We start from the raw sequence: 15,333 nt of genomic DNA on the forward strand, positions 1-15,333 counted from the left end.
TAAAAGTTTAAAGGGTCGAGGTGGATATCAAGGCAGAAAGGGACACCCGCCTGGACCTGCAACTACAAGCAGATCATTTCAGTTCAGCTATGTGCCGTAGACCGGGTCCTCTAAGACATCTCTACTTCAAGGCCCATCTAGACAGTCTTCCAAAAACCCAGATCCTAAATTATGGCTAATCTCCTCTATTGCAGTCTGATAATCTATAAGATTGAAAGAATCTGGCATCTTGCTCATTTTAGTGCTGTGTTTTATGCCACGCTGTGCCTGTTGCTTTGTCTCTTTGGGAACTTTTGCATCATTTTTCATGGTACTGGTTGGCCTGGCGAGAGGGCACTCAAAGTCCTGCCATGGGCCACAGCCCAGTGGTTGGGAAAAGACGGCAGTAAACCCTCTGGTCCACTCTACTTCATTTTAATAGATTATATTAATAGTTTTGTTTCTCTCCTTAATTTGAATTTAATTTTTAAATTTAAAAATTCTAAATTGAGCAACTTTAATTTTGTTTATTCTCCTTGGATTTCAGCTTAAATGTCCATTGTCTTCCACTTATTCTTATTAAGGGTCGCGGGGGGGGGGGGGGTGGAGCCTATCCCAGCGTGAATGGGCAAGAGGCAGGGTTCACCCTGGACAGGTCACCAGTCCATCACAGGGCCAACACATATAGACAGACAACCATTCACACCTACAGTCAATTTAGAGTATCAATCAGCCACGTCCCCTCTTGATGTCTTTGGACTGTGGGAGGAAGCTGGAGTACCAGAGAGAACCCACACAGGAACAGGGAGAACATGCAGACACACCACAGAAAGATCCCATGCACCAGCCGGGACTCGAACCCGGAACCTTCTTACTGTGAGGCGACAGTGCTGACCACTGCACCATCGTGCAGCCTCAGTTTAAATCATGAAAAAAATTACATATCTAATTTAAAAACATATAATAATTTATTGCCGTGGATTAATGATGCAGTCAGTTCCAATTTCATCTGTATGAAAGTGAACAGAGAACATTCCTCCGTCTCCCTGCTGTATAAACCGAATACTGAATGGCGCCTCTCCAGACCGGAGTCTCTACGAACTTCCTTGCATTGGACTTGAGCCACCCTTCTGTAACATACCATGGAAAGACAGTGTCCTCACATTATAGCTGCAAAAGCCTAAAGGCTTGTTTCAGTCCTTTCAGTAAATCCACTCAAACCCTCTGCAAAATCACCAAATTTCTTTCAAATGGATACAGAGCAAAAAGGTTGAATTACCGAGCCAGTTCATATTGAGATTTCGTATTTATGGCCTCAATTTGATGTTCTCTGACGTTCATAAGCAAGAAGGCATCATTTAGGACCTTTAGATTATGTCCACAGCAAATTCAGAAAAACTTAATTTTGACCATCATATTGGAAAAAAAAAACCCAGAAATGCTACATTAACAGCCACACTAATAAAATATTAAAGACCAGAACTGTTAAATGCTCCTTCTAGCTGTAGTTCACAGTAATTTTTTTTACTAACATTTCAGTGTATTGTGTCCTCAGCCTGAGATCAAAATATTCAACAACCAGGCTTCTTTATTCATGTAAAAAGACATTTTGTTTTAATATCCTATGTGCACAGTTCACAAATTCTGTGCTGTAGAAAATCAGGGATGAAAAATCGCGGATCAGCACAACCTGTTGCCATTTCACAAGCTTAATAGAGACAGTGTTGCGCCCTCTTCTGGGGTAAACACAAACAAAACAGCAATTTTTGAGCCCTTGGAAAGTATTCATTTCATTTTCTTTTATAATTGGATTTTTCCTCTGAATCTCATTTTGAATATGAATTCGTTATCATTTATCTCTTATTTAGTTTTTGTCAAATTACGCCCCCCCCCCCCCCCCACACACACACACACATAAAACCAAATCAAAGCTGTTGATGGAGTACACACTGGTGCAGTACAACAAGACGATGCTGCATAAATCCTTATTTAAAACACGTTCATACAAGACCAGTCACAGACACTTGATAAAGCCACTGAACTGGTGACAGCTTCAAAGATCTCTGATTGGATCTTCTCGCTGTCGCTCCTTCGATGACGTTTTTCCGGTTTCACGGTGCGGACACGTGTGTTGTACCGTCCGAGCTAAACTAAAGGAACAGCGTCTAAACTTCAGCTTTCGGAAACCTTCGTGTGGGCTCAACCGTTTTTTTTTTATTTTCTGAAGGCTTTGCCGAGTGAACAGTCGCCATGGTGAAACCTCGGTTTAAGGGGAAGAGCTCGATAAACCCCTCAACGTCCAGCAGCAACCCGGGTGAGCTAACATCTGCTAGCCTCTGTTTGTTTATAGCTAGCTAGCTAGCTAGCTAGCTGGGTGATAGCCTATCCAGGAGGGATATCTGAGGAATACTAGCTTTACCGATGATTGTCATCGCTTTAAACAGGAACGTGCATCTCGGTGTGACTGAACCTAAATATGATTTACTTGGAAACCTTTTAAACAAGCTGACTTTGACCATGTAAGCAAATAGCCTGGTGCTTCATCCTAAACAGTTGCTTTTATTAATCATTGGACTCCGGTCTTTTTAACGTGGGCGTGTTGTGTTGCTTGTGTTGTTTCTGAATACAGTGATACGTCTCACACCTTGCGTGCACTACAACAGGAATCTATGCATCTGTGCATATTCACAAAAGGTGTAATGTATGTTGTATATATTGTGCCTGTTTGTCGTCACATGCTTATCCTATATATGATATAAGATAATTGATATTTCAGGTTGTACAGCAGTAAAATGATAGCACAAACAGAGCATGAGAGCTTGGCTAATGCGTTACTCAGCAATTAAAGAAATGTACAAGATAAAGTACAATAAACATCCAAAAAGAACTAGTATACACACATAGACATCTACAAATATCAAAGATAGGTGTAATTGGGCAGAATGAAATAGAGAATACGGAGAATAGTAGTGAAAATACATTTACAGTTGAATAATCAATGTATTGGTGCAGCACGGCTCAGAGGTAGAGCGGCTGTCTTAACAACTGAAGGGTTGCTGGTTAGATCCTCACTTCCCCCATTGACCATGTCCAAGAATCCTTGGGCAAAATATGGAGCCCCGAATTTCTCCTAATGGCCCTGCGATGGACTGGCGACTTGTCAATGGACACCACTGCTCTATCAGACTGTGAAGTGTTTTTTTAAAGTTCTATTTTTATGTGTATCCTATTTATCCCTCACATTTTTTTCTTGGCTGGACTTTTTTTGCAAGCCGCTGTAATCTGTGAATTTCCCCGTCGTGGGATCTATGAATGTTATGTAATATTTTTGTTTCCCGTGTGAGCTGTTGAACTGATTTATCACGAAATGAACTGTTGATGTCTTTTTACAGATCGACCCAAAGGGTCTGGCGGGAGCAACATGAGGGACCGAGCCACTATAAAGCGTCTGAATATGTACAGACAAAAACAGAGATGGTAATGATGGATTTTCATTTTTGTTGTGAACTGCTGATCAAGTTTTACCTGCCACTGAAGTGTAACTGTACGTGCGCTTACTGAGACCGCTCTTTGTTCCCAGTAATAACCGAGGAAAGGTCATCAAACCCTTACAGTACCAGTCCACAGTTGCTCCGGGGACGGTAGCCAGAGTTGAACCAAACATCAAATGGTTTGGTGAGTGCACACCTCATTATGTTGCAGCGCTTGACCTTCCTCAGTCCCTCGGCTTTTGTAACACTTACATTCCTGTGTGTGTGTGTGTGTGTGTGTGTGTGTGTGTGTGTGTGTGTGTATGTAACTTACTGCAGCGAGTGGACGGTACTGTTGGGGACAGTTCATGTTAATGGATGATTCAGTTTAATTAGATTCAATCAGGGATGCACTGATCGTGGAACAAATAAACTTTGGTTTGGTCAACAACTAGTAATAAATGCACATTCGCCGGTAAGTTGCAAACAGGAAGTGGTAATAGATGATTTGATGTGCAGTCTATGGTGCTTTTTTTTTTTTCCCAAAAAATTGCCAACGCGATTGTCTCCTAAAGTAAAATCAGAAGGACAACAAAGAATAACAGGACAGAGAAAATGTTACACACATGTCACCTGATTCACGCTTCAAATGTTTTGTACTCCAGCAAATACTCGGGTGATCAAGCAGTCCTCTCTGCAGAAGTTTCAAGATGAGATGAGTGCTGTGCAGAAGGATCCGTACCGCGTAGTGATGAGACAAAGCAAACTCCCCATGTCCCTGCTGCACGACCGGGTCAAAGCTCATGTGAGTATGAAGCTGAATGGAAAGCTGGATCTGAAACTGCTTCACTCTCCAGTCCTCTGTTGTTCCTGATAGTCATCCTGTGTGTGTGTGTGTGAGAGAGAGAGAAAACACTGGATGTAAACTGGATATGCTGGCACATGTTTTTACCTGGCCAATGACCAGTGCTGTAGATGAGAATCATACCTCTTTATTTGTCAGCAGCTTGTTTCTTGGGCTTTTATGTGGTGTGAGGAATGCGAGGGCTCACTGGAATCCTCTTTCAGTTGAGTGAACGGGCTCTTTTCTTTGCATGGGAGCGCTTTTGCCAGGCTGTAACTTTACCACCACATAGAATTCCAAATAACATCCAGCTCTTACTCTCTTCCAGCATAGTGCTTGGCATGTTTAGATTTTTTTTTTTTTAAACAAACCCTCTGCTCCATTGTCCTATTGAGAGTGTAAAGCACAGGATTTTCTTTCCCTTTTCTTCACTCACATTGTTTGCTGGTTGCAATAAGAAGATATGTGGTCAGTGTGTCAGCATGACATCATTCACATTTCAGTTTTCTTTTTTAAGACGATCCAGCATAACAGGCTCATGACCCGTGATGAGGTACTTTCCTGAGGTTGCATTACTCTGCGACTCTCTCGACTCCCAGTCAGATACAGAATATTTATCCAAGTGCTCCTTGCCACGTAGTCCTTCAACAACCTGGCTGCCCCTGGCCTCTCCACTCTCCTCTGCTATCATGCAGACATGTCCCCCCCACCCCTTCTATGGAACTCCCCCAGTCCCCCGCCTCTCTGCTTTAAAAAAAAAAAACCAAAAACACCTTGAGACTAGCCCTCCTCGCCTCATCCTGTTTCCATCCATCCATTATCCTGCCACCACCATTATTACCATTATTTGCATATTGTTACGAGACAGCTGAATGCTAAAAGTGGTCGTGTGTGTCTGATTGAGGTTTGTGCTTATCGTGAGTCTGTCAGGGGTTGTTCTTGTTTTTATCATGTAGCCACTAAACTTTTGTACCGAGATGAAGTAATATGCTTTGACGTTATAGAAAAATTCCCCTTTTTTATGGACAATGATTGATCCCTTACATCAGGACTGCCTGTTTTGTGTTACATTACAGATCCAAAACACGCTGCCTCGTTAGGGTTTCATAGATGACGTCCTGCAATGATAATATTTAACGAGTACGTGGAGAGAACCAAAAACTGTGGTCGTCAGTGTGAATGTCTGGCTGTCGCTTGACCAGTGGAATGGGTGATGGTGCTTGACGAATGCGGAGGAGTTCAACCTGAGTTTGCGATGAGTAGGTAGAAAAAGAAATGCACTTTCAGAGATGTTGGCAGACGTTCGTGGCGACCTGAAAAATCCCTCCTGCGCTCTCATGAGAGTCGTAAACATAAGGTTGCTGCACCCCTTATGGCAGTGTTGCAATAGCAGTATGGCTTGTGTTTTAGGATAATCAGCGCTGGTCTCATGCTTGGCTCTTTAGTTGGCGTGCATATTTAGGTGTTCTGTTTACTGTATGCATTCACTCGCTGATTCTATCTGAAACTGCTGGCAGGATGGATCGAAAAACTGGTTGTAGCTTTCTGCCTGTTGTCCAACTGTGACCAAGACTAAACCCCACTAGACAGTACTACTCTACCATCCTGTATAAGGCTCCAAACCTGGCTGTTAATAGAAATAAACTCTCCCCCAACAGAACTCCAAAGTGCACATTCTAGACACGGAGGGTTTTGAGACCACATTTGGGCCCAAGGCTCAGAGGAAGCGGCCCAGCCTCATGGTAGGAGATATGAAGGACCTGCTAGAGCAAGCTGAGGCTTCAGCCATGAGCTACAACCCAGACAAGGACAAAGACCTTGTAACTGAGGACACGGGGGTCCGGTAAGCCCCTCCAAAGATACTGTAACTGCATGTTACAGGGTAAATATGTAACTGCTGACTTGTAATGTCAATAAAATGCATGAATTGATTTCTTTTTCTCCCAACAGGGATGAAGTGCGCGAGGAAATCTTCAAAAAGGGTCAGTCCAAAAGGATCTGGGGAGAACTTTACAAGGTAGCTTCTTTCAGTAGACTTGGTACACTGATTTCAGTGTTGGTTTTCTCCAGAGGCTCTGACTTTTTTGGGTTTTTTTTTTTGCTGCAGGTGATTGACTCATCTGATGTCATCATCCAAGTACTTGATGCCCGGGATCCAATGGGAACACGCTCCAAGAGCATCGAGACCTACCTCAAGAAGGAGAAACCCTGGAAACATTTGATCTTTGTTCTAAACAAGTGTGACCTCATCCCCACCTGGGTCACGGTAGGATTTATCAAATAATGCATTCATATATGCGTCAGTGAAGGAGATGTATCCTGCTCTCACTGCGTCACGCTTTTTGTTGTTGAACCAGAAACGGTGGGTGGCCGTGCTGTCTCAGGAGTATCCCACTCTGGCTTTCCACGCCAGCCTCACCAACTCGTTTGGTAAGGGCTCCCTGATTCAGCTGCTCCGGCAGTTTGGAAAGGTAAGCACATGCCAGAAAGCCACATCTTTGAAGTGTTTATGAGGCCAAACCGTCTCCTGATGCAACAGCGAGCACTTAAATCACAGTCGTAGCCGTTGCTTCATTCCAGTGTCAGTTGTTGTGTGGTTTGATATTGAAATTTGATTTCTCAGAATTTTAAATTGTATTTGTAACATGTAAAAAGCAAAAGTAGCTGTGAAAGTCAAGGATCTTTGTGTCTAAGTGTATTTGGGTGGAATTTTCCTTGTATTTAATTCCCATTCATCAAATGTTACAAAGTAAAGTCATCCAGATTTTCAGTCAAGGACACAATGATATGTATTATGTTGCTTTGCTTCACTTTTCAAACTTGTGTAGTTTTTATTACCTCCCTTCATGATCTTCTCCTCATAGTTTCGGTTTTTGCATAACATTATTTAGCGTTAACACTTTGAGGGGTTAGTTCACATGGGCTCAAGGAAGAACTGATTGAATGTTCGGTGTTCAGAAGACAAAGTCTCAATGTTGCTTCTCTGTCACTTGCCCATGGCAATTGCTTCGGCCTTCCCACAGCTCCACACAGACAAGAAACAGATAAGCGTGGGTTTCATCGGCTACCCGAATGTGGGAAAGAGCTCCGTCATCAACACTCTGCGGTCGAAGAAGGTCTGCAATGTGGCCCCCCTTGCTGGAGAAACGAAGGTGAGGTCCGGATCCAGTAGTCGTTAAATGCTTTATGTCATTCCTTTTAGTTTAGAATTCCCTTAAAAGGCCGAATGATTTTACTGTCTGATAGTCCACCCTTTCAGACCTGGGGGGGGGGGGGGGGGGGGGGGTGTTTCTGTCCACCCAGTAGGCCCAGCTGAACTGCCTGGCCTTCCAGATCCTGCAGCCTCAGATTGACCCTGCTGGCCTAATGCAGTTTTTTCTCTCAGCTGACACCTCCTCCTCAAAGTCCACATGAAATTACGACAGAGACTCCGTAACCGGCGATCATTTTTCCAAAGAGCTGCAAAGGTCTTATTCATTGCAGTCGCCATGACAACAGATTTACATGATCCGTTTCACCTGAATATGTTGCTGCTAATTTCACAATCATGGACAATGTGGTTCAACTGACCACATTCTGGGAATATAAACGTTAGATTGGTCACTCACCACCAGTCACAGAGCAAATGTAACACCAGTGTAACCTGAGTGGCTCAGCGGAGGGAAACCGGAATCCTGTCGTCTGTACGAGCATTGAGAGAGTTGACGATAAGCTGTTGCCCCGAAAGTCGCCCCCACCTGGAATAGAGGAGAGATCTTCTGTTGTTGCCAGTATTTATTCCACATTCGTTAGTAACATACATTTTAATTATGTCATAAATGTTTCCCCCCTACACAGATTTGGAAACTCTTATAATATAATCCTTCTTGCCAGGTTGAATCAAAAGCCTTATTAAAATCAGTAAGACACTAAGTCCCGTGTGAGTCTGTGTGCTCGCACGTGCCCATGCGGGGTGAATTGTGGGGAATGTAGTTCAGGGTCTCGTGTTCCAGAAGGAAGGCCTTCATCAGGTCATAGGTGGTGCTTGTTGGGGTCTTTGCTTCCACTCTTAAGGATGGAGTTAATCTGCTCCAGATCCCAGGATCCCGACCTGACTGGCAGAGGAGGATCAACTGCAGCGGCGACGGTCTTGTCTCAGGGCTGCTGTGTTTTGAGCAGCTCGGTCCTGGTGCCTTTGGGTCCACATGCATGCCAGGTTCTAGTTGTTCTTGCTGTTTCCTGTGGTAACTCTCAAATTGTAATTGAGTAATCAAGGGGGCTGTGATTATTTTTGATTCATGTTTTTATATTGAATTAGTTTCTGTTTATGATGTGAAATTTCATGTAGCTTTTCCAGATGATCTTTCAAGCGTCTTCATTTTGTCGCGCCAGGTTGTCAATTTTTGTTGTTGTAGAAGTTGTTTGATCTCCAGCAGAGCTGATTTTGATCAGCGGACTCTGAGTTTCTGATCATAGTGATGGTTTATTTTTAGTCTTGTTAGCTGTTCCCAGTGTAATAGCTTTGTGTCCAGTCTTGTGGGTGTGTTTCAGGTTGAGCCGTTGTCTAAATTCCATGACATCTTTGTCGTTCTTTTTTGTTCAATTCAAACTCTTCCTGTCGCTGTCTTGAGGCTGGCTGATTACCTACCAGCTGATTTATGATGAACTTAGAGGGTCAATTAGATGGGTGATAACAGTTCTAAACCTGCCGTCACCATCAGGAGTCAGTTTATAGAATGTTTTTTTTCAGGTTCCGTTACCGTCTGACATCCGTTCATCTCGTGATCGTGGAGAAGCGATTCCTTTTCCTCTGTCAGATTGAGTAGTGACATCAAACCCATACATCTCTGCTGCTCAGGGAGGAGACGGAGACTCAAGTCGAGGGACGGATCCGTTTGACTTTGAAACATTGAGAATGAGCATCGTTACCTCTGGGCATTTTCACCCATTTCTCAGTAAATGTATTCATGTTTGTATTAGTTGTGGAGATGCATCCAGATATGTTTAAACTTTTTTAATTGATAACAATGGAAAAACCCCAATCTCCTTGTGTGCAGGTGTGGCAGTACATCACGCTGATGAGGCGCATCTTCCTCATTGACTGTCCCGGTGTGGTCTACCCCTCAGAGGACAGTGAATCTGACATTGTCCTCAAGGGAGTGGTAAGGTTCCCTTTCTTTGTCTTTGTAGGTTTTCTGTCGTCTGTCTTCCGTAGTTGTGCTACGGCCCAGTAGGTGGACGCATTTGTGTTGTTTTTACTGAACATTAGCGCATTTTAGTGTAACACTGAGTCAGGATAATCCACCATCTGCTCATGTGGCTTCTACAGAACCGGTTCAGATTCACGATGGTTGTCCTCCAAAGATACTTGGACCATCTGAGACTCCGATCGTGAAGACATTATTCTTCCGGGATCAAAGTTCTGACCTCTCCCTTTTTAAATGAACGGTTTTTGGTTTCTATCTTCATAAAGGTTCAAGTGGAGAAGATCAAGAACCCAGAGGAGCACATCGGGGCAGTACTGGAGCGGGCCAAGCCAGAATATATCCAGAAGACCTACCGCATACCTACTTGGAGCTCGCCTGAAGATTTCCTTGAGAAGCTGGCATTTCACACTGGGAAACTCTTGAAGGTCTGAATATCTTGGTAACTCCAGTGCCTCTGGTTTTTATTGTTGCTTTTATTTCTTAATAAACCTCAATAAATCGTCTTTGAAGCTAAGAATGTGGATACAAAACAAAAACTGATTTAATGAACTCTCACAGTTTTGAGGGTTTTTTTGTTGTTGTTGTTTTGTTTTGTTTTTTTGGCCTGCTGGGAGCGGAGGTTTTGAACACAACACTGACATCAGTTGATAGTCCAGCAGGAGTGTTAGCAACTCACTTACACATTCAGCCGTTACGGAGGAACACAGTCATTCACACTGGATGTGTTTCAGTTCATCAATTCAATATACACTCCCTTATGAACTCAACAGCTGCTAAAAACACCATTATTTTCACATCCCGACCACATTTGACATTTAGTGCTCAGCGGGTTGTGTGAAGTTGATTTTTAGGGATTTTCTCTGGAGTGATTTACCCGCCGTGGCCGAAAACGGCTCTTGAGAGCCAACAGGTTGTCTGGAGAAACATCGAAGTCTGGCTGGATGACGTTGAAGTCGTCTGTCAGTCTTGTGGTTTCTTCGCAGTATCACATCAGCTTTGTACTTGGAACGATTGCGTTTAAAAGTGGTGTGTGTTTGTGACGTTTGTCCTCCTGAACAAAATAAATCTCAAAATTCTGTTTGTTTATAAGTTTAATACTTGGCCAAAAAAACCCAAAACAAACAACAACAAAAAACATGCTGATGCAAACGTCTGGATTTACCTACAAAAATACCCCACCCATGAGTCACTCTGTTATAATATAATGATGATAATGCGCATTATTCTTAATTGTGTGTTTTTGTCACGCACAGGGTGGTGAACCAGACATCTCCACAGTCTCCAAAATGGTCTTGAATGACTGGCAGAGGGGACGAATACCCTTCTTTGTGAAACCTCCAGGACCTGAAGGTGATCAAGAGGTAAACCCCTTGAGAATTTTCCTCTTTTCAATTGAAGTCTTCTGACTTATTCTACACTAACACGTGTTCTGCGTCTGTTGTTGTTCAAGGACATGGAGGGGTTGCCAGCTGAAGGACCCTCAGAGGTAGCTGAGGACGTGCCAGCGGGACAGCTAGACGAGTCCAACGTGGTCTGTACAGAACCTGAGGAACAGCAGCACACGCAGAGGCAGAAGGAACAGGTTCAGAAGATGCTGGCTAATGTGCGTCAGAACTTTGGCAAGATCAACGTGGCACCTGAATTCAACGAGGAAGATTTGGTTCCCGTGGAGATGCCAGACCTGGACATCTCTGACTTTTCTGGCTCCGACGACGAGGAAGAGGAGGACGGTGAGGAAGATGGGGCTGATGAACCGGCACCCGAAGAGACTCAGTTCTCCAAGCCAACAGCTGCTCAGGCTGGCAAGTCCAACAACAACAAGAGTTCACGTGAGGTGATCCGTGAGCTGGATGAGAAGATCGCCATGTATAAGCAGTTCCTGGACCGGGCCAAATCCAAGCGCTTCTCTGCCATTCGGTCTGTGTGCTCTCACCCAAACATCAATTGCACATTTTCATTGTTTTGTTTATTACCCTAAATTTTTTTATCCAGTCAAATAACATTGGGTTGTTAGGCAGGGAGATGTCATGCATGTTACCCTGTCTCCAAGGCCCTGAGGACTGGCAGTCATCACTTCCATTGTCTGTATTGTTTCCATGCACTAAAGAACAAAGTCGAATGATGTTGCTCGGAGCCCAGTTTAAGTTGTGATTCCAACAGGAGTAAACTGTTGGTTAGAAACTAATGCCTGACTTTGTTTTGCTCTGGACAGGATACCAAAGGCACTGTCTGACAAAGTGTTCACAGACATCAAGACTAAACAAGCAGCATCGACTAAGCAAGCACAGAAGAAAGGTAACCGCGACTTTGTATGGTGCAACAAAATCTATTAAAGTTTGGCTGGAAATTCTCCCACTGAACAAGTAAGAAGCAACAAAAACACACAGTACTACTGGGGAGACCATTTATTTTCCAGACTGAACGACAGAAATATTGATCGATGCAGTGTTTCCCTGCAGCCACACGTTAAATCAGTTCGGTTAAGGTCAGGTTGACATTGAAGATCTGAGATTGAATCAGGAGCTGCATACAGCTGGTTATCATTCACATTTGTTGATGATTCTTAAAAATTTCAGCTGCTCTTCAGAGGAACAAAAAGAGGAAAGCTGAGCAAGGGGAGGAGGAATCCGCCCAGATCCCCAAACTGTCTTCTAAAGAGGTATGAAGCGTTCTTACTGACCTCAAACAGGAGGCTGCGTCTGACTGGGTGGACTGGATTAATGGTCATCCATAGTGGATTGAGATTGATGATGAAAAGATCTGTTCTTTTGTTTTGGGCCTCTGTTTTGTTTTTTCATATCTGACACCCCCCCCCCCCCATTCCTCTTTGTTTTTACAGAAAAGAGCGATGGACCGAGCTAAGAAGTCAAAGAAAGTCGGCGTACGCTATTATGAAACGCACAATGTAAAGAACAGAAACAAGAACAAGAACAGAGAGCCTGAGGCATCAGCTGCAGAGGGCCGACAGGCCAAGAGATCAAAGCACTAAAGCACAACGTGCCAGCTAACAGGCTATTTCTATCAAACGCAGGGTTGAGAAGAGTGGAACTGAGAATCTTCAGTGCTCTTCATCAAGTTTGTCACTTGGTGCCTCATCTTGTGCAGAACTGACTCTGGGGGCAAATAATCTTGCCTCCCCCATCCCACGTGGGCTTGAATGACAGTTGTACATCGGTGTAATGCCCTCTTGATGTTCAAGAGAAATGTACAGTAATTGAACTGTACTTTGTTATGCTGTTAAAAAAATAAATGAAATACTTGCTTTATGCTGTTATTTTTACATCGACACATAAATGTGAAGGGAGAGACAGTAGTGGAACTTTGCAGTGGGGAATCACAACTTGGTTGTAGGCTGTAGAAGTTACTTCTTTCCCGTAATGATCCCCTCAAGCTGGGCCTGAATAGAAAGACAAATTAGAAATTCACACAGTCGTCTCAGACTATAAAAACCCCTGATTTAAAAACATTTTCAGTCCCTGCATCAATTCAGGTAGCTGGGCTTAGGATATTAGTTGACAACAACTACGTATCCATCACCAATGAATGCCTCAATACGATGAAGAGATTGGATCTTGATTTTACGAGAAAGGTGCCTTTGAATTTGACTTTATTCTGACATTGAAAAATGCATAAAAAGGCATAGAAATATACTCAATTGTACAATGAAACCAAGAGCAAACAGCAATTAAGACATATTTGAGAATTCTGAAATCAATAGGAGACATCACCTTGAGCTGCTGGTTGGATCTCTTCAGGAACTGAATCTCATCGGTGAACCTCTTTTCTTCCAACTGATGTCTTTCATTTTTCCTTTTTTCAATTGCCTCACATTGAGCTTTCTCTTTATTCAGTTGCTCCCTCAGCTCTTGTTTCTCCTTCTCCAGCTCCGAAACCTGGTTATTTAGGAAGACAAGCATAAGTCGGCTATAGATGCAGGAGCAGATCACTGCTACCATTAAAGAGAAATTGTGCCCTCTGCTGGATATAAAATAGAAATACAAATAACTGCTTTCCCAGGGCTTTATTTGGTGACCTCATAAGGTGAACAAGGTTTTGTTTGGGGCATTTTACAGAGTCACAAAATGAGCGATGGGCAGCCACATTGCGTGGGGATCAACTCAAGTTTTTTTCTTAAAGTATTTTGATCTGTCTGATAATGGGGGAGGGAGACCCACATAACCAACTTTCTAGGGAGAGCAAGACATGAAGAATGATACACACCTTTTCCCTGAACAAGGTGACAAGCCCTCTCATGACAAACTACTTAATATCGTCACCTTTTTCTCCAGGTCAGTCTTCCTCTGCTCAGCTTGCAGGGTTTTCCTCACTCCAAAAGCCACGCTGCTCTCGCACAGCATCTGGTAGGCTGCAATGGACATTTCAATCTCATTTTTTACCCGCAACAGCAAGAGACCTCTCTCGGCACAGCTGATGGTCACCTGTCGGATCAGCTCATCTAAAAGAATGACAAAAGCAGATGCCTCACCAGGACATGCAGATCAATTAAATAGCTCTGTGTATGATTTAGCTTACATCCAACTTGTTCAATTGTAGCATAATTGGAGGAGTGATTAGTGTAATCTGGGCTTCCTTACCAAATAGCTGGCAATACATCGTCCTGCGGACTGGACAGATGCCAGTCTCCATGGCATGCTTTTCCTGCAGCCTCTTGTCCAGGAGTTCCTCGAGCTTCACCACATTTGACCTTGTGCATGGTTCGGTGGACACATATTGCATCCAGTGATGGTTTCCATCAGTCCACTCTCTGTAAAAGCAAAGGTTCAGGTAATATGACAGAATTGATTGAATTTGTTATGCAATATGTTGTTGTTGTTGTTTTGGAGGGGGGGGGGGGTATACCTGGGTGGAAAGATGGAGTTGAGGATCTCTTCATTTTTCGGCTTCACTGTTTCACCTGGGGTTGATCTTGCTTTAGGAGGCGATGGCAAAGGGGACGAGTCCTCAGACTGATAAGAATGTCCCTGCACAATTGTATTATTTTAATGGCTGATGTTCACATAGTCCTCTTAGATTGAGTTTTTAACTCAAAAAGGTTGAATGTTTAATGTCGCACACCACCACAACTATTGCTTAAATTAGGCTTGAAAAAATTTACTGGTTCATAATTTACATATATCTAGATGTTATTTCATGGACTGTATTGTCAATTTCTGTGTCTTTAGACATTTTACTGTCGACACTAACATCCAACTGAAAATATTTTCGAAAAAAGAAATGAAAGTTAAGATCCGTAATTGAAATGATCAGCGTGCAGGTGGCCCTTATGTTAGCTAATTTACGCATTCGTGGACTCACCTTTTGCGGTTTTCTACCTGGAGACTTGCTTATCAGGATTGGGCTGTCATACTTTAGGAAAGACTCGACACTAAAATTCATTGTGTTTAATAATAAAATATGATCGAAATAAATCTCAAAAGCTAAAAAAATTCAAATATCGGACAAGGTTAACCTCTGGCGTTCACTGTTTTAGGTTGTTATGGCAACAAATGTCGTTTCATTCAACACTGTCCGAGTGGCATCAGCATGTCGATTGTAGCCGTTGGGATATATTTTGATACTCCATCTAAGAAAATGGCAAAACGACTTTTTTCAAGATATTACTTATATTTTTCATTTGTTTCTTGCACGTTTAAGATATTCTGACAACTTGCTTTGGCCCGGTCGTCTAAGACGCGTTTTGTTGTATTATTTTCATTAATTTGCAACCCGTCATTTGTTAAGAAAGATTAGTATTGGGAAACACTCTGCTCCACAGTGAATGTATATACATTGCTGTATTTACAGTTGATAGGCTACACAATTAATTAAACTAAATGACTGCGTCAGGTGGAAC

At 43.0% G+C, this 15,333-nt stretch overlaps 2 protein-coding genes across 2 annotated transcripts; one reads left to right on the forward strand and one right to left on the reverse strand.

Annotated features, from left to right (window-relative positions):
* The first annotated feature begins 2,042 nt into the window (after nt 1-2,042).
* On the forward strand, nt 2,043-12,752 carry gnl2 (G protein nucleolar 2). The gene is made up of 16 exons (XM_086218000.1): nt 2,043-2,293; nt 3,372-3,456; nt 3,560-3,654; nt 4,115-4,254; nt 5,952-6,136; nt 6,244-6,310; nt 6,401-6,559; nt 6,651-6,764; nt 7,317-7,445; nt 9,330-9,434; nt 9,746-9,904; nt 10,733-10,840; nt 10,930-11,396; nt 11,692-11,774; nt 12,056-12,138; nt 12,319-12,752. The coding sequence occupies exons 1-16, from the start codon at nt 2,230-2,232 to the stop codon at nt 12,466-12,468; spliced, it is 2,193 nt and encodes a 730-aa protein (XP_086074126.1). The 5' UTR covers nt 2,043-2,229; the 3' UTR covers nt 12,469-12,752.
* On the reverse strand, nt 11,870-14,990 carry dnali1 (dynein, axonemal, light intermediate chain 1). The gene is made up of 6 exons (XM_086218001.1): nt 14,796-14,990; nt 14,340-14,461; nt 14,075-14,244; nt 13,757-13,935; nt 13,208-13,372; nt 11,870-12,876 (listed from the first exon to the last, which is right to left on the reverse strand). Exons 1-6 carry the CDS (start codon nt 14,874-14,876, stop codon nt 12,841-12,843), a joined length of 753 nt encoding a protein of 250 aa, XP_086074127.1. The 5' UTR covers nt 14,877-14,990; the 3' UTR covers nt 11,870-12,840.
* Between the last annotated feature and the right edge of the window lie 343 nt (nt 14,991-15,333).

Source organism: Aulostomus chinensis, chromosome 11 (genome assembly GCF_037954235.1).
Source record: "Aulostomus chinensis isolate RoL2024-O1b breed Wild chromosome 11, RoL_Achi_v1.0, whole genome shotgun sequence".
NCBI classification, from domain to species: domain Eukaryota; kingdom Metazoa; phylum Chordata; class Actinopteri; order Syngnathiformes; family Aulostomidae; genus Aulostomus; species Aulostomus chinensis.

Coding starts and splice junctions, on each gene's coding strand:
- gnl2 (XM_086218000.1), top strand. CDS start 2,230: ATGGTGAAACCTCGGTTTAAGGGGAAGAGCTCGATAAACCCCTCAACG. Junction 6,137..6,243: donor ACTGAGGACACGGGGGTCCG/GTAAGCCCCTCC, acceptor TTCTCCCAACAG/GGATGAAGTGCGCGAGGAAA. Junction 7,446..9,329: donor CCCTTGCTGGAGAAACGAAG/GTGAGGTCCGGA, acceptor CCTTGTGTGCAG/GTGTGGCAGTACATCACGCT.
- dnali1 (XM_086218001.1), bottom strand. CDS start 14,876: ATGAATTTTAGTGTCGAGTCTTTCCTAAAGTATGACAGCCCAATCCTG. Junction 13,936..14,074: donor GATGTATTGCCAGCTATTTG/GTAAGGAAGCCC, acceptor TCATTCTTTTAG/ATGAGCTGATCCGACAGGTG. Junction 12,877..13,207: donor GATCCAACCAGCAGCTCAAG/GTGATGTCTCCT, acceptor CTTTCTATTCAG/GCCCAGCTTGAGGGGATCAT.